This window comes from Pecten maximus, chromosome 19 (assembly GCF_902652985.1).
Source record: "Pecten maximus chromosome 19, xPecMax1.1, whole genome shotgun sequence".
NCBI lineage: Eukaryota > Metazoa > Mollusca > Bivalvia > Pectinida > Pectinidae > Pecten > Pecten maximus.
Window position 1 is genome coordinate 13,425,379 of NC_047033.1, and position 19,948 is coordinate 13,445,326.

The 19,948-nt window shown below is 33.6% G+C and overlaps 1 protein-coding gene across 1 annotated transcript; it reads left to right on the top strand.

The window, feature by feature from the left end:
• The first annotated feature begins 2,306 nt into the window (after nucleotides 1-2,306).
• Nucleotides 2,307-16,109, top strand: LOC117317543 (beta-1,4-N-acetylgalactosaminyltransferase bre-4-like). Its single transcript, XM_033872358.1, has 6 exons — nucleotides 2,307-2,894; nucleotides 3,318-3,550; nucleotides 13,777-13,964; nucleotides 14,611-14,733; nucleotides 15,378-15,483; nucleotides 15,700-16,109. The coding sequence occupies exons 1-5, from the start codon at nucleotides 2,624-2,626 to the stop codon at nucleotides 15,478-15,480; spliced, it is 918 nt and encodes a 305-aa protein (XP_033728249.1). The 5' UTR covers nucleotides 2,307-2,623; the 3' UTR covers nucleotides 15,481-15,483; nucleotides 15,700-16,109.
• The last annotated feature ends 3,839 nt before the right edge of the window (nucleotides 16,110-19,948 follow it).

Here is a 19,948-nt window from a genome sequence, read left to right on the forward strand (position 1 = left end):
ACTTAGGAACCGAAATATACTGGCAGAGTAATTTATAGGACATTCTTATTTTGTTTATCGTGAAACATGACAGACATCAAGGAAAATCTAAGAACTGAACTTAATCATAGTTACCAATCCCATTAAATAGTAATTATTCACTGTTAATCAGAACAACCACAGCCTTTTTTAAAGTAAATACATTTCCTTAAAATGACATAAAATCAACATCAGTAAAACATCCAGAAATGCCCTTGTGGATCCGGAGTTCAAGTTGTTGAGTGTTTCTTTAAATGCACCGTTTAAAGTGAAAGAAGCATGATGGTTTGGATGGTGTATAACTGCTTAAAGCCTAAAATGTCCCATCGCAGTAAAGGAGAGGTGGCAATTTGGGCCTTTCTGCGGCAAATCAGTGATAATGCTTATAATATTTTTGCAGGAAGATTATTCAAAGTCAGCTGCATGCAATTGAAAACATCAGATTTTTTTCTGGGCTTAGACATTTCAGGGGTCAAAGGTGCCAGGGTGTAAAATGCTACATGCAGTGACCCCTAAGCCAAAAACACACTTCAGAGCCCAGTTGTCCAAAAGGTAATTAGCTTAATCACTTGATTAGTGAAAATTTCATTTATCATTTGTTGCAAAATCTGTGAGTATATCACCTTTAAATTATGCCAGTTGGAAGAGAATAACAGAATTTCGTTTTGTCAAGTTAGTTCTACCAGAAATTATCATATCAGGATTTGAAAAATGTTGTTAAAATGTGATTGGCCTGATCACCTTTTGAACAACTGGGCCCACATCCTTCTGTGGCCTCTGCATCCACGTTATCCTACAGAGAGGTGATCGGTCTGCTGAGAATAGATTATAATACCACCATTAATATTGTTGATTGACGTATCGTCAGAATCAGACTTATATGACTTACAAGCTGAAGGATACTAAAAATGCCTCCGCCAGCAGGCCATGGCGTTGGGTTTAACCAGATTACTGGGTATATGCTAACAGCATCACCCTCCAAGGATCATTACTATTTGCTAAAATTAGACGTGTGGTCTCACAAATGAAGTTGATTTAATCTGAAAATGCACTAGGTGACCCCGTTTGAAGCCCCTTCATTAGACTAGTAGTGTTCTGAAGGGTCAGTGATTCCAATGCGGGGCAGGATTACTGTTGAAAAGTTACTGCTAGATTATCTAAAGTATTTGCCCCCAAAACTGACAGGATGTAAAATTAGGTCACTGTGACCTACTTTTTCAGTATCTATGCATTTTCATCAATTTGTCTTTCTAAACCTGATACCGTTTTACAGAAACTTCAAAAATATCTGTTTAACTCCAAAATTGAGGTTATATCACCCGAAAAATGAAACATGCATATTACATCTTATGACCTTTGCCCCCACATGAGTACAATTGGTAGAAGTAGTATCGATGGTTGCAGGACAGTCTTTATCACAACATCTCCAGTAGGTAGTGTATCTGTAGTTGTTCTTCACCATGAACCGGTATCCAGTCTGAAGAAGAGTCCTACCACTATGTTTGTTGCAGTTAACTGGAGTTGAACTTGGTGTTAGCAATTTGAGAATGATGAATTTTCTAGAGATAGACTGTAACATATATCTATTTTTTAAGCTAAGGTGTTCAGTGCATGGCGGGTAGTTTGGGTGTTCAATTCACACATCAATGAGTTCACATCAGGATAAATTTTCTTCATTTGCTTAATTAGTAAATATATCTCTCCTGGATTTGCACAAATAGCTTTAATAAAAGGTACCGTTTAATTAGTGACATCTCTCCTTAATTTGAAGATACGATAATAAGTGACATATCTCCTGAAGTTAATCATTTGTTATATTGGGGATACATATAATAAAGTCAATTATATCAAAAACGTTTAAATATGAATAGCTTTAATAAACTTATCATCTTATTTAATTTGTACATTTTCTTTTTAAATTCAAACCATGTATGTAGTATTTTTCTACACAAATTGAATGTAAGGATCAATATGAAAGAAGACAATCATAATTACTTCTATTAAAACATAAATCATATTATATACATCGATTTGTTTTTTGTTGTTGTTGTTGCTGTTGTTTGGTTTTTTTTAATATAAGGATCAGTATAAAAGACGTCAATCATAATCACTTCTATATTTTTATCGTAAATTACCTCTTAAACATCATATTTTATTCATGTATGTATTTTTTTTCAACTGATATATTCAGTAATAGATACCTTAAAAACGGATAACAGGTAACTTAACTGTTGAAACAACACTCCACCTATAATTTTTACATACTTTTTTGGGACGAAAAGGATCACAACTATCGTTTTACCTTCAAACCATAGAAAAACCCGACGTCAAACGGTGAGGTAGTGCACTTAGGCTACTTAACACTTTTTTATTTGAGTTATAATCAATACGGGCTCCGACACAGATGGAATGCTTCGCCAGCCATCCGTAACCAAAGATGCGTCAATACTAGATGTTGACATGAATACGGTTGACAGAAACACGTTATAAATAAATGATAATAACACGTATGACAAGCCATCCGTGACCTTGTTGTATTTACCCCGAAAGGACGCAGTTGACATGACATTACCTTGTTTTTCTTAAAATCTGTCTTGTGTAAGGCATGGCTTCCACATTTGATTATGCAATAAGAATGTGCATTTTAGCAATGGCGCTGCTGATTTTTTTTCAAGCTAGATTTTACTTCACCATGCAGAAACAAAGCAAACGAATATCTACAGATATTTCACTCATACGGAATTACAGTGGTAGAATTCAAGAGCAATTGGCAAAAGTGTACAATTTCAAAAATGTGTCGGCTGTTACGATGGTGATTCCGAAAGGTAATGGGACTGAAACGCTACCAAAATGTCCGGAAACTCCACCAAACCTCGGTTAGTATTTTGCTTCTCCTGTTAACATTTATTTGTTTATTTTTTAGTTTATTTTTTGTGTGTGTGTGTGTTTAATATTTTCATAAAAATCAATATTTGTTCGCAAACTACCAAACCATTACGTACAGAAGAACTGATGAAATCATGCTGAGATAACCCTCTTGATTTCAAGTTTCCCCACTGAAAAGCATTATCGGATTTTTTTAGTTAGTAATTTCTCTTAAATTAAACTATGCTTTCCTATTGGAAAAATTAAGTTTAGGAAGAAATTAGGCTTTTGATATATGAATAAGTCAGCACGATAAATTTATTTTTAAATATTATTGTCTGCTGTGGAACACCATTTTTATTGAAAATGAAATCATGAAACTCTGATGTAAGTTATTGAGTGCTGCTAAACACTTTCTTGTTTCATATTGATAGTTGGTCCCTTAAAAACGTATCAAAACCCTCCGTCTTTGGAGAAAATGGAGTTGGAACTGGACTATTTGAATCCAGGGGGACATTATGTACCTTTAGAGTGCCGAACTAACCAGAGAGTTGCTATCGTCATACCCTACCGGAACAGACCCATCCATTTACGGACAGTTCTTTATAATCTTCATCACATGTTGCCAAGACAACAGTTGGACTACGGAATATTCGTAATCGAACAGGTAAGATGGCCAAACGCTAGTTAAATGGGAATTTTAAGATGCTACGTCTTTAACAAAGAGTAATTATGATTGATTTGAAACTAGGATAGAAGATGCATATTTCTATAAAATGCCAAAAGTGCCATATTTTACCTTATTACCACTGTCGGAGATTATGTTTCTGTTTCTTAATTTCAGGGTAAAATATCAATCTTTTGTTCCTCCTCGATATTTGGTAACATTTATTTCGTAAGCGATATCTTTATGACGCTACTATTATCATTATTCCTTCTTTCTTTTTTATTATTATTATTTTCTATCGAGCGATGAAGTACCTTAGATGCATAATAATCTTTGCTCATGGACCATTCACATTTTCCGTGTTTTGGTTGGTATCATGGTTTTGCTCATTGATCTAATGTGGCTAATATTATAATAAAGCAAACAAAACAAATCAAAACAAGCAAAAAAAAGTCATTGACATGTATCCCTCATGCTAAGGGGACGCCTTATTAACAATGACCTACTTTTTAGTAAGCCAATTACTGGTTTACGTTCACATTACCTTAGTAGTGGTTGACAGTATTACTAAATTACTAAAAAGCGATATTGACCTTTGCTCTCTTGTCAAATAAAGCATTTCCTGACTAAAGCTAATGACAAAAACATTCTTTCCTTGAAAATAAAGCTCACCAAGCCATATATGTATCAATATTGTGACTGCCCGATTAACGAATGCAAAAATATGGTTATTATCGTATTCAAGATTAAAAGTAAAACGATTTATTCTATGCCGGCGAATCTATTTGTATGAGATTTGACGGCTCGTGGGGATGGGGACAAGTCTGTTAGCAAAACGGTACTAAATGGAATTATTATTTTATAACATGGTTCATGCGAAATGTGCTTTTACGTTTCAAATCTCAAAACAGTGATATATTTCATATGAATATTTTTGGACAAATTGTTGCTTGTATAACAAAAACATATTCCTGCGATTAATCAAGGAGTGTACAATTACGGGTCCCTGGCTCGCTTACATTTTGAAGAGGCCTGATATATGTGTAGCATTGTACAATGTAGTATATAGTTTTCCCCCGGTTTTGTACATCCAGACAAAGAAACACTTGTTTGTATTTTTACAGAATCGTAACTGAAAGAAAAAGGGAAGATTTTTTTATGAAATCATGAACATTATATATTTTAACAACATTAGATATTTTTTTTATTTGTACAAGGTTTATAAACGACAAGTGGCAATGGGGATAAGACTGCTTGTAAAACGGTATTAATTGATAATGTTGTTAAACATAACCAATTCAAAATATGTTTTTTTGCATTTTAAATATCAATACAGTAATGCTATACAAATTTATTTTTGGACGAATCGCTGCCTGTATAAACATATTTTCCTGTGATAAATTAAGGAGCCTAAATTAACGGATCTCCGACTCGCTTGTAGTGTTCCGGGCAGCGTTTGTGCGGCCGAACGAAAAACTAAAGGCAAGTTAACTAATACTAGAAATGCCTCGTGTTGATGGGCTACGTTGCAATCTAAAATTGTTCCGACATTTCCTGCGATTTTATACACCCAGATATTTAAGAAAATGGTGATTACACAATTTCCAAGTTCTGATTGCTATTTGCCCCCGATCAAAATTTGACAAACTGCTCTCGTCATTTTATGAACGGGAAACCCCACCAAGATTAGTCCCAACCCAACGTTGTTCCCTTATAGTCACTGGAGTTTACCGACACGTACGCAGTACTTAGGAAGCTATCACATTTGCTCATTATTTGGTATTGTTTTATGTACGGGGTTGTCAAGATAAGATAAACAGTTATCGATATTGTTTAATTCTGCATATTTTGTATCTACATTTCAAGTGAAACTGATGTGTAATACAGTACAGAAGGAAGTATCTGTATTGATACTAGATATTGACTCAATTTTACCTCCTTTTTAAAGAGCTCGCAAGTGGAAACTAATTCTGAGATTGCACAAGAAAACAAACGGAACATTTAACTTTGTATAATATCAGGAACTTGGCATTATCTTAACGGCTTCAAAAAGATCTATTTAGATTAAAGTGACGCCATCATATGCATTTTAATCTTTATAATGATATGCTATTTTGTATTTATAAGAAATATAAATAAACAATTAACAGTGTATATCCCAATCCGTACATGTTCATATGCAACAAACATTTTCCCGGAATCGACACAATCATAAGTCTGGACCACAGAGAAGATGGTATGTGTGACAGTCCAGAAGAAATGTACCAGTTTTTCCTCCTAAATTAATACTGTACATAAGTCAGCGTATAAGAATTTCTCTGTGGAGTGCCCTCGGATTTCAACAATCAAACTCTGCAATCAATAAATTATAGATTATAAATATTCAATAAATCGTTGACATGGAATGGTCATAATATTTGCATTTACTTGGAACTTTATTAGTCGTACCATGTGGTTCGTTGGCACCAGTGTTAGTACACATATCGTATACGTGTGTACAGTAACAAGGGGATTCAGCAGAGTGTAACCGCTGTATGAATAATTAAACAAAGACTCTTCATCACACAAAAACCAGCAGACTGCAGTTTTTCAAAATGTCTACATTCTAGATGTATGTTGGAGTAGAAAACAATGAAATAAGATAAAATTTTATTGATTTTAGACAAAAGTTGAGACACACAACTCATAAGCATATAAATATACCATTATTTATAAACTAATTGGAAAAATAAGCAGCCGCATGTTTAGTGTCACAGGGTCTCGTGGAGAGCTGAAATACTACATATGTAAATGACATGACTTGTTATTTTAAATGGTCAAATCAACTTGGTTCGGTATTATCGTAGCTCACTAATATCTACTTTCAGCTCAGAAAGTGAGGCAGGATCAAAAGTCATAAGCAAATTCCCCCCAAAACTCAAAAAATGGCGAGTATACCCATTGACCACATGCACTGGTGTACCTCTCATAGGATGGCCACTGCACCACCAACTCATCGAAGGTCAAGCAGATTCCTCTGAATGACAATACAATTTAAATCCCCATATATCTACTGTATATATGACTGTTAATCTTCCTGTGTCTCCCCAGAGTGCTATCTATAGAACTCTCACCCACAAACTAGCGACCATATTAGTGTTTTAAGAACATATTTTAACAACATAAACCCATGAATTTGGTACATACTAAAATTGAAGATTATTTTGAAGGAACTCCAACAAGTTAAAACTGCTTGAAATATGCCTAACTGTTGATTTAAAATGAAAATTTAAAACAAAACTATGAGAGAGGATTGGTTATAGAAATATGGTGTAAATCAACAGCTTAATCACTTGATTAGTGAAAATCTCATTTTCCCTTTACTTCAAAAACTGTATGTATGTAATCATTAAGATAAGAAGTTAGGATGAGACTGACCTGTGTTATATTGTTTCATAAAATTTTGTTATGGGAGTTTTACCAAAAATGATTTGTCAGGGCTTTAAAATTGTTGTTAAACTATGATAAGGCTAATTGCCCTTTGACCCACTGGGTCCTGATTTCTTGAGGAAAACACTTTAATTGGCTAAAACGAATCTATTTGGCTTAAACTAATGGTGCCAATATTAGTATAGTCCGTTCAAAATGACCTGTCGTGTTGACCTTTGATTTAAGAAATAATTAACGATGATTCGTGTATTGTTACAGGATATATCCGAGTCCGAGTTGTATATGCTGCAACAATACACGAGTCAAAGTTAATTATTTCTAGTCTACCATGTACTTTTTAGTTCTGAGATCTACCTCTTCCTAATAGAAAAACGGCAGACAGCCCAGGAAATGTGTCGCTACATGGCTGTTACAATTCACAAGAAAGGATAAGGCGCGCGTGCTAATGAATATTCAAAAGCTGACGTCAACCCTAAGCCAGTTGGCAGCAATGTTACGGGAACTTTCGGGGATGTCTGCCAGCAATTCATGTTGACATAAATAATTAAAGGTTGCCCGTGGAAATTGACTTTACAATATATTGTTTAGCTAAGTTTGCTCTGGGTTGATAGAAATTAACAATCTGGCAAATTTCTCCGTTGTAAAATACACGGTCTCCGACGTTCAAACGTTTTACGCCGCCATGTTTGTTAACAATTGCACGATTTCGGAGAGGAAAGATTGTAACAGCCGTGACTCACAAGCGTGTATTATTGACACGAGAGTGGATTACTGGCAAATTAACACGGTTTTAATTAAACCAATCAAAACTGGCGCTGCATAGCAAACGTGGTAGAATAGCATATTGATTACAAACGAGTGTATAGTCATTTATTGGAAATAGATGCTTTGTATATATACATATATATATATGTTAGTTGTTTATATAATGTAACAAGCCTTATCATCAGCTGCATAATTTTTATTTATACTGTTCTAGATTTAGCGACAAAACTGGTAACATGTGAACAATTGCTCACATAGTTACTTGAATATTTGTAAACCATGCATCAAAAATAAATGATACAAGCCCTGCGTTGTCAATATAAAATTGTAACAAAAACGAATGGTCCAAAACAGCACCCTGTAGTAGTATTCCTAATCACTGTGTTTTGTTAACACACCTGTGTATTGTATGAAAATGGAACTACCCACTTTGAATATTCCACGAAAATGTCAACGCAACAGGTCATTCTGGTTTGACTATAAAAGTGAATTAGCTTATATAACCTTAGGTTATAATCATAGAAAATTCTTCCACATACATTAATGTCAAATGTGATGTTCCTACTGTACTACATTGTACCACAACCCCGTCCGTGTGTATCGCTATCAACTTAAGTCACTGAACTTTCGATAGGCTCAGTAGGTCATGGACAGTTTGGCGCGGTTGTGCATACATGTTTTCATAATGGTGTTCAGTTTGGGCCAAATCTCCAATATCGCTCCTTCGCTCCTAAACGCGAAGACATTGAGCGATATCACGATGGCGAAGGAGCGAAAACACGATGGCAAAGGAACGAAGAAAAGAAAAATAAAAATTTAAAAAAAAGATGATAATAATTATAAGTAAACAAAAATAATATAAAATAAAATAAATCAAATATATCTACAAACTCCTGGGAATATGCGGCTGATTTGGCGTACTGCTATTTAGAGACCTGCAAGTGAATACATACAGTAGTTTAAATCAAAATGGCCCAGCGGAAGATTCAAGATTTCTTTATAGGTAATTTCAAATTCCCACCGCTAGATAAACCACCAGATACATTAGATAAAGCTGAGTCACCGATCAGACAACAAAATCTGAGGTACCCAGACATTGCTAAGTGCAATTTCACTGATAATTTCTTGTTAATGGAAAATAATAAGGAAAAGAAAAGGAATTTCAATTTCTCCACGAAGCAAGTAGTAATATTATTAGATACGGGTTATTCTATTTCTATGAATTGATTGGTTTAAGAATCCATATGATTACGTTTACTTATTGTAGTGAAAACAAAGGAATGGACTAACTTCAATGTATAATATTAATATAAGCTTAGGCCTTAAGCTTATTATACATTAACATAACCAAGCTTCATTTTTTAGATGTCTACATATCTATATATACATCTCATTATCATACCATTTGATGTTTTTATCGCAGTGTTTTTGTATGGAATGGTGTTATTTCCCAGCAAAACATGTATGTCTACTTTAATTGTGCACATTTGCTAAATCACACCCAGATCCCTCAAGTGTACGGTAAATTATTTGTCATTTTTTTTCTACGCAATGAGGCGACTCGAGTCTGACTGAATAGCGGTTTGAAGTTCTGTCAATATCAGAATTTTATATTATAACTGCATAGTTTTGAGTATGACGTATACAGTGCATTCGAATTTTACTTTTCTATTTTTATCTTTATGAGTACTTTGGGCTGGTAATGATCCATTTCTACAAGTCGGTGGAGCTAGATTTAGATCAATTCATTACTAAGTTTGCAAGCAAGAAATTCAGAAATCTGGATTTTGTTCATTTCCGAAAGAGAAAATAAATGTTTGAATGATTGAAATTTCGAACGCGAAGGAACGAAGAAGCGGAGGAGCGAAGGAGCGAAAGAGCGAAAATACCTATACATTTTATTTTGTAGTTCCTTGTTTTGTCCATAAACGGCTTCTATCATTTACATCAAAAGCTTTTATATAATATATAAAGCAAAGCAGCAGTAGATTTTTTTTTTTTTTTTTTTGATAAGTTTAACAACGCATGCAGAACAAATCATATAGCGTCTACTGGAGAAAATCCAGGGTTACATCCATACTGAGCCACTGTTATCAGATGATACTGTTTATCCCATTTCATCAGCCTCTTTTTAAGAATAGATGTAAATAATGTACCAATATCGGAACGGAACAACCATTTGACCAAGACTCTGAAAAAGACTGGTAATTATTATAAAAGACATTTATAAGACATGTTAGCAATTCATTCACACAGTCTATAAACAATTCGTTTAAAATTGTATCCTCACTACAAGTTTTGTCTTTTTTCATATATAACATTATATACAGTGTATATATATCAGTTTGTTAGCTAACGATTATAATACTGATATTAATAGGATTGATTAAATTACCGCTAAGGTTATTTCTAATAATATTTACATTTTCATTTCTCCATTTAACAGACTCACATGCTCTTGCTCTAATGCGTATAATGGAGTTAGCTGATTCCTCTTGCTATTCAGTCGTACTTACCGATAACTTGCTCAGTACAATTTACAATTGTGAGGAAACGTTCGGCATTTTTGTACAAATGCTTAGAAACCTTATCAGTGTGGCATCGGTATTTTGAATGGACAGCATCCCACCACATGGGCAATTTAATCTTTGAATAAGAATTGAGGCTATAATAAATCAAAAGAAAATGTTAACATACAGTTTTGCTCATTACTCCAATTGATATACCTAATAATAACTTTAATTTGACTACAACGATACATTGCTTAATCACTTTCCATTTCTGCATTCTTACTTATTGAAGCATAAGGGCAAACGTCAGTATATCGCATGCAATAATCCGTTTACCGTTATACAATTGTTTATGGAATTGTATTGATCTTTAACCTATTGGAGATAATTTTGTAACAGTAGCCGTCGTTCGATAACCATAGCTGTTAATAGGACGTTAAACAAAATAAAAACAAACCTCCCTATGCCTCTTCCTTTAATGATTGTATCTGTTGATAGGACGTCAAACAATACAAGTCCAAACATCACTAAGAAATTATAGATATAGTTTTAATTAGATTGCATATTGGTCCTACTGAACTGGAAAGCGATTTCAACCATGCACAGATATTATACATGCTAGAAACCCCATCTTTAAAAAAAAAACAGGTGTATCGATTTAAAAAAAAAAAGAATATGTTTACTGAAAATTAATTTGTATATGAAATAACACATGAGGTATGTTTAAAACATTCAAAAGGTCCGAGGGTCCTGTGTTATGACCTACTTCGTGTTGCCACTCACATGTGTACAATAGGGTTCAAATTTTATCTAAGAAACTATCAAGACAATGACGTATGCTGTCAAATGAACTTGTATTCTCAAAAATATATTTTGCGGCAACTTATGAGCTAGGATATGTAGATAAATGTTGCACAATTAAGTTGTAAGACACTTTTAAAGACAAAACATGTTCAAATCAAGGCACATTTTTAGCGATGTCAATATTTTACAGCAGTGAAACATGCACTTACGGTTCTGATACACTAAGCATATTTTGTTAAATGTGGGCATATTATGTTGAGTAACGATGATCAAAATTTAAAACCAATCCTCGGGAAGAAAGTCTATTTTAGAAAAAAAAAAAACATTATATGACTATGTTTCTTTTTTATAATAAATAACAAAAACAAAAAAAAGATTTTCATTTTTAAACTTTTTCACATTGTCAGTTAAGGTAGAATGGATTTTGAGCTCATATATTTGTCTAGATGCTGTGAAGTAACTGAGAGATGCATTGTTAATAATAAATATTTTATCATTTCTATGCACAATTTAAATTTTTTCAAGCTTTCATGGAAGTGTTACATCCACTTTCGGTTCTTGTTCATCAATGATATTTTGTAGTTATTGAACATTATGTCGATGAAGTTTGGTCAAAATTTCAGAAGACTCGGGAACAGGAAAATTGTGATGAAATCGTTAAGTTGCAGAAAGGTTTATTTTTAAGGAAAAATCGAATAATTATAGGATTGTGTTTGTGTTTAAAGGGACAATTTAGTCAAGCATGCTTTTTATAATTCAAGCAGAATCGATAAAACATATACCCAGACTAAATAATCTGCGGTCAACAGTTATCTGCTACGTAGCCAATGTCCATTATGGTCAGTTTAAGTTTTAGGAAAGCCCACGTCAAATATAGCTATGCTCGAAATATAGTGCAACTTGTTGCGCCCTCTGGCGGGAACAGAGTTGGTTGTAAGTGACGACACGGTAGATCCAATGTATACTTATTTCTTTGGATTTCGATTTAACAACATGCGTGGCAAACAGTTGTTACATGTATTATAATTGATAGATTCAATAATGATTTATTGTTTTGACAATTCAAATCGACCAAACACAGGTTTATTCCATGGTCACCGAACGGGAATTCGTGTTCGTGTAATTGTGTACACACATGCATGTATACGGCCGATACGTATGCAGAAAAAAGATTGTATTTTCATTTGTGTACGAATGCAAACAAACGCTAACACCAATCTATTTGATTCATTTCATTCATGATGTAATCAGAACAATACTTATAACAAGTACGAATGGAATTATGATAATGGAAGTTGTACAGAACAAAAATATCGCACTCAACATAACTCCGTAGGCCGATCTAGGTCAAGTCTCGGCAAACCCGCTCGTAACTGTAAGAACTTCTTCATTGTTGTCGCAACCGTTCGAAAAACTTACATATGTTATATTCGTTACCTAACAGTAATTCTCCATATATTTTGTTTATCCATTCACTGTCTACGTTCGGTTCGATACCCGCAACCTATAGTTAAAATATCCGCTAACAGCTTCAAATGAAAACCAATGTTGTTTACAGTCACGATATGGGGCTGTGCTTGCACACATGTATACATAGTGTGTAGAGACGACTTGCTCATTTGCATATTAATCGTATGGTTATACGATTAGGATCCTCCTTACAATTAATTAAAAAAACGCATGAAAAACATAAACTTGTATCAATATATGACCAAGGATAGTTCATAAGGAGAACTGAAGTACACTTTCATGAAATAGTTTGTGAAATGATAAAAAGTAAACAAACTTGACTAAATTGTCCCTTTAATGGTCAAACACAACCGCCATTTTCAGCTCTGTTCATTTAGTCTGCAGTTAAGTTTTAATATTGAGATTAACTTAATAGATAGATGCTGTACAAAATGAAGTTTTGTATTCACAAAATCTTTGAATTTTAGTGCAATTACCAAGTTTTGTTTCAAATTCTTTTATGGAAGGGAACACCTCCTTCCGATTACTGTACATATTTTGCTTTATGCCCATCGTAGAGGTAGATCGATATACAGTTTATATTTTTTCAATGAATGCAAACAGTTTACTTTAGTAAGTTCAACAAAGCGGGTGACGTCAAAACGATGCGATAAACAATAGCCCTTCCCTGAGCGAACCTGAATGGGTTGTTTCCCTTTGATGAATGGTCATCATTTAGCAAGTTGCAAATAATCAAAATAAAGTATCTATGAAGTGTTTCAAGTATTGCGCATATGCTCTTTTGTATATCATAATATACTTTTTAAAGTTTGGAAGCTATTTCGAGCAAACATACTTGTTTCATGTTTTATGCTTGTGGTGTTAATAAAATTGTATCACACAAACAACTATTTCTCGACACAATGTATTTTGTTGAAATCTGGAAAACGGATACACATAATATCATCACTGTCACGGCGGCATGGTATAAGGACAGAAGCCTTTCTTTGGATGAGCTTTCTATATTTTCTTTCTGCTGTGTTAAGCCAAATTTCTGTATGAAGTTGATTATGTTGGAAACAAGAAGTCTCAAGGAGTAACCACTCTGCGGTTAAACATTTAAGATTCATGACACAGATTTACAGACTTACCATATACTTTGATACCTTGGAATACTGTTACTTATTAACCATCAATTAATACTTCATCTTTGTTAAAATGTTATTTATAAAGTCTTGTTATTCCAATATCCATCATCTTGCATTTCAGGCTGGGGACAACACATTCAACAGAGGACTTCTAATGAACATAGGTTTTGTCGAGGCATTACACTCTTATAACTTCACGTGCTTTGTGTTCCATGATGTTGATCTGATCCCTGAAGATGACCGAATATACTATGGCTGTGGTACAGGTCCACGCCACCTATCGGCGGCTATCGACAAATTCAGCTATAGGTAAGATACGTATAATTTGACCGAGTAATACATATTTTAACCATATTGATTCAAAAGGAACTGACTAAATTATCACAAAATCAGCAGTCATCGATAGAAAGTACATAGGTATTACATAGAAATGTATTTACTGACAAAATGTGCCACAACACAAAAAAAAAAAAAAAAAAAAACAATTTCAATAACGACAACAATACAACGGCATAATACAGAATGAATCACTATCTGAAAAATGGATGGCATTACCTATTGTACACAATTGCATAAACACTCGTACAGAAGTGGCGTAACCTCTTAATTAAATATTTACATATATGTGGTTTGATATAGTTTTAAAAGAACACGAAGAAGAGACACTGTCAAACCTCTCAAGTGTTATTTAAAGAAGATGTCATTCCATCAAATCTCTTTTATTTCTATATTTTAACCTTTTTTCTCCACTCTTAGTTTCCGTATGTCCCCTCTTCATTTCCACACCTTTCATCCAAACTTCACGGATGAGTTCTCGAAGGATAAAGCAGCCTCAGGGTACAGTTTCATAGACATTATTCATCAATCTATATTCATATTATTAAAGGTATGTTTTAAAAAATATTTTTTATATCTTGTAAAGTACATGTATTGCAAACTGTGCTTTCACTTTCAGGCTTCCGTATCCATCTATTGCTGGCGGCGTTACTCAATTACGACGGACTGATTTTGAAAAAATAAATGGTTTCTCAAACTTGTTCTTTGGATGGGGAGGGGAAGATGATGATCTCTCAACCAGGTATACCGAATGGAAATTTAATAACTGATATGATGTTTTGCTTCACTTTTCACGTCTAAAACTATGTTAAACTCGTCTTTAAGTGTGTCATCTATGTGCATTGTCTATGGAATAGCTTAGCAAATCACATCACATTGGATACTCTGATAATACAGCAGTATCTTGATAATTTATATATTATTTGAACTTTGTATTGGTATACAAGTCATTGGTTTGATAGCATTGTGTTATTTATATTTGTATCTCTGTTTTCTGCCACAGTAAGACCCTCGCGCGTTATAGAAGTTGACGTAACTTGTTTCGTAATTGTTATAAAATGAATAAGGTTTACATAGAATTTATGAATATTTCTCAATGTGTTAGCTTTCAATCTGCCTCACACGGATGTATGAACGATATGTGTTGTAATTGTCACCGGAAAAATGTTTTCTATCACTCAGTCTCTAGTATAGTGTGATGCTGGGAGAAAAAATCACTTATGATTCAGGGACATTATTAACCGAACCATATCTGAAAGCATGAAACAAGGTCAAAAGTGGCATATTGGATATGTAGTATTGGATATGTGAATGTGACTTTTTAACTAAATTGCACTTTAGATGAAATGTTAATTTCAATTATTAAATGTCTTTGGTTATCTGCAGGATGAGAGCAGCCTCTTTGAAGATGCAGCGATACAGTATGACGATTTCCCGTTACAAAATGATAAAACATCAACAAGAAAAGAGCAACCCGACCCAATCCTAACAGGTAAATTACTGGAAGCAATATTAGCTTAAGTATATTTTGACAGTCGGATATACACTTCTATTCCATCGGCGAAAATTGTATGGTCGTTATAGCTCCGTTTTTTCCTTTTTTGTTTTTTTTTTGTTTTTTTTGTTTTGTTTTGTTTGTTTTTTGTTTTTTTTTTTTGTTTTTTTTGCCTACATGTACTAATACATTTTTTTATATATTTAATTTCAGGATGAAATTATTAAGCAACTCCGGCAGCAGAATGACTACAGACGGAATTAATAGCCTGAAATATCACGTGTTAAGCAAACGCGAGACAAAACTCTATACCAATGTCAAAGTCGAGGTTAATCAAACAGAGTACGGACTCTAAATATAAACAGAGGAAACTTCTATACAAATGTCAAAGCTGAGGTGAATCAAACAGTATAACACAGACAGAGCGTTACTATATTTGAAATCAAAACATGATGGTGTACATTTAAAAGAAAAATAATCTTGATAGTAATGTAATATATGAGATATGCACATTTGTGATATACCATGCGGTAGGTGAGACGGTCTTAGACTCAGTGTAATGTCGTGTTATAGACTTGATAATTAAAGATTTTTTTTTTTTATATATCAAAAAAAAAAAAAAAGAAAAACAGTAAGCAAATGTGAAATTATGAGCAAAATAGTAAGGAATGTTTACGCATGTGACATCTTTTATGTCAGAATAATAATTAGTAGAGTCTTCTTAATATTCTTTTCTATGTTGTCATGGTTCGCGATAATGAGGGCAAATGCAGTATGTGGACAGTGAAAGGAAGGTCGCTAACAAACACGTCTGAATTGTTTACATGTCCTTTAAACAGTGTAGAGATCATTAGGAAATCTGTAATACCTTACAGTATGTCGAGTGCTTTTAATATTTTAAATTCAATATTGATTTGTAGGTTCCAATCGATTTGTGATGATATCTACTGTATAGTTAATTACATCAGCGGGGGTTTAATTTCTCTATATTTGTGGTCAAAAAGTATAGATATCACTGCTAAATGTTTACAATGCGTGGATGCGCGAAATTTAAAATACGCGAACTGGGTAGTATTGGGACCACCGCGAAATATCAGCCCCGTGAAATCTAACGACTACATTGTATACAGGTAACAGTCATTTCTTCATTGAATCCACTAAAATTTTCATTTAAGCATTGATGTCATTTTTTTTAGTTTCATCGGGGTATGAAACTAAAAAATAATTGACATCAACGCTTATAATTAATTCTTGAAAATGATTTTCTAATTTAAAACATTTTCTCAAATCAATACGCAACGTCAATTGTGGTATTGTGACGTCACATTTTTCGCGCCATTCTCGGAATTTCTTTCATAGAAGAATGACAAGAATTTTTCGACCAATCACATTTGAGTATTTACCATGAAAACAAAGAAAAATTAATTATATATCAATCCGAGTAATATTTACGTTATTTTTATTAGAAGTTTTTGTCAACATTCGATAATTTTAGATTAAATACAATACTGAAAATGTGTTTTGAAAATGTGTTTGTTGGTAATTATTTAAATTAGGAGTATGTATTAAGGTTTGTACGTCATCAGCCATGTCCCATAACACTGTCGTCTTATTTATGTGTTTATCTATCCATTCATTAATTTATTCATTTATGTTTTGTAGTAAAGCTACTAGAATGATAATCAGTTAGAAACAACATTAAACCCATATAAATTACACACTAAAGAGTCAAAGGTAAATTCGAACAATAATTTCAATGAAATCACTTGCTCGATCCAATTTTATTCCCATTCTGAAATCTTATTTTGTCCTTATCAGATTGGACCACAAATAGGAAAAATGATTATTTGAAAAACCAACAACCTGTTATTAAAGCGATTGTCAGAATTAAATATAATTGATATTATTAACAATATTGTATATTTAATTAATAACATAAGTCACCTGCTTATATATATAAATATATATAAGTAGGAGATAAGTGAGAGAAGGGCGTGTGTGAGTGTATAGAAAACTGGAACTAATTATAGAATTTCCTGAGTTTAATATATCCAACAGGTAATGTATGACTGTATTTATTTATTACATTTTCACATAACTGGTCAGTTCTGCCTGTCATGCTATACGGCAATGTCTAAAATATCAAGATTTACAAGATTTTTTTACAAGATTTTATTGGTTCACTCATGACATATATACATATGTAACAAGAGGTCATAAAGGGGAAAAAGAGAACTATTGGATGGACAAAGTAATCAATAGACAAATCAAGATAAATCATACAAATCATGAATTATTCTAATGTTCTTTACATACTTAAAAGCTTAATTACTCTTTGGATAAAACGACTTACTTTTACTTAACAAACCTGAATTACATATAGAGAACATTCCTTTCATTTTGCCACAATTAGGATTAATATAATAATATTTTGGTATATAAATTGCTCGTAGTGCTACAACAGAATCATTTTTACAGACATATAGATAGTGGCACTCATCACCAACACAGTTTGTACAGAGAGGACATAACCTTTCCTCGCGAGGAACGTTATTCCATCTCCCTGTCTCTATAGGAAATTTTAAATTAGAAGTTCTAAATTTACACAAATATCTTCGGTCGTTATGATTCAATTTCAATAGGTAATGTCTAAAATATCGTAGGACACATATGTAATAACACTATTGGGATGTTATAATGAGTAGGGGCCGCGGTGGCCGAGTGGTTAAGGTGTCCCGACACTTTAACACTAGCCCTTCACCTCTGGGTTGCGAGTTCGAAACCTACGTGGGGCAGTTGCCAGGTACTGACCGTAGGGCGGTGGTTTTTCTCCGGGACTCCGGCTTTCCTCCACCACCAAAACCTGGCACGTCCTTAAATGACCCTGGCTGTTAATAGGACGTTAAACAAAAACAAACCAAATAATGAATATGTCGCATGCTTGTCTGGGGTAGATGGAAAGGTCCAATCCCAGCCGGATTTCATCTGTCTTTTACAGAAAAAATACTTTTTTCTTATATTCTCTTAAATAGACGCTAAGTGATAAATGTAATATTACACTCGTGGCTAAGTCATAAAAATGTATCAAACTTATTTAATAGTTTGATGTGACACTAGCCGTAATGCTCGTGGCATATTGAATTATTTAACTCGTTTAATAAGTTCCATCTGTCATGGCCACTCATGTAAGATCATCTTGATATGTTATATGTGTAATGCTAAATATAAAAAAAAAAAAAAATTATTTGGACATATTCTATTTCCTTGTACAATTTGGCGTTGGGCGTTGTTTTATGCTTATTGTCTAGCGCTTCCAATTTCACCAACCTAGACAATGACACCCAGGTGCAAAGCAATGATACGATATAATGTTGACTTTTTAAAGGAAACTTGCATCATACAGATGTTGTGTCCTTTTAGGACTCGTTTGAGACAGTAGAGACACCAAACAACTGTGACGTCCTTCTGGGCCTCGTCAGTGATGTTAGGAATATCTTTGTTATTTCGTCCTTCTAGAGCTCGGCAGTAATGTTATGGACACAATACTACGGTATTGCCCTCCTTCTAGACTTCTTCAGTGATGCTAGAGACATCATATAGATCACCCAACCTTCCAGGTCTCGTCAGTGACATTAGGGCTCACAATTATGTAAATAAATATGAAATTGAACAGCCATAAATATAGACGTGAGTAAAGGAGACATCACAAGAATAAAATGTAACAAACCACCTCAGATGGACAGGGAAGTTAGAAAGGAGAAGAATAATCAATTCATCAATATCAGTAGTGTACCTAAGTTTACAATCAACTAATAGGCCATTAATTCAGTGGTGCGAGACCTATACTACCATCTGGATGATACTATGGTAACACCCTAGAGTGTAGGGGAAACTAGTGATCAATAGATTATGTTCTGCTTCTGTGAAAGTCGTCAATAACGGGACGGAAGGAAGTTAAGCGTAACGTTTGCGTTCTGTTTTACTGACGGAGCGTTTAAATATTTATTATGACCAGGCAGCAGGGTGGAACATTTAAATCAATTCAGTGTGTTTCTAAATGTAGCACATCACATAGGACTGCATGATACATAAATACACATTACAATTCATTGGAACAGATGACGGAGAACAACCGAAATAATTATAATTCATACCATCATACACACGTACATGTAGATATTTACTAATTTCTTAAAGTTTTAACATTTTTACTTGCAAATAATTCAGTTAACTTGAATACAGAGGGGAGCCGATAAAAATACGGCTTGGTAAAATCAACGGTACATAATTATGTAAAATGGGTTTCAACTTTTCTTCTATTACATAATAAACACAGTCTTTTGACTGTGTAAGATACAACTGCAATTCAGATCGATCTACAATATGCTGATATAGAATACATATAGAAGAATTTTCGAAATCGTTTCTCAAGTCTTGGATAAAAATATGTACAACTTTAGTG

Excerpts from the sequence above, each read along its gene's own strand:
- LOC117317543 (XM_033872358.1), top strand. The coding sequence starts at position 2,624 with ATGGCTTCCACATTTGATTATGCAATAAGAATGTGCATTTTAGCAATG. Across the intron at positions 2,895-3,317 it reads GGAAACTCCACCAAACCTCG|TTGGTCCCTTAAAAACGTAT; the intron begins GTTAGTATTTTG and ends TCATATTGATAG. Across the intron at positions 13,965-14,610 it reads ATCGACAAATTCAGCTATAG|GCTTCCGTATCCATCTATTG; the intron begins GTAAGATACGTA and ends TTTCACTTTCAG.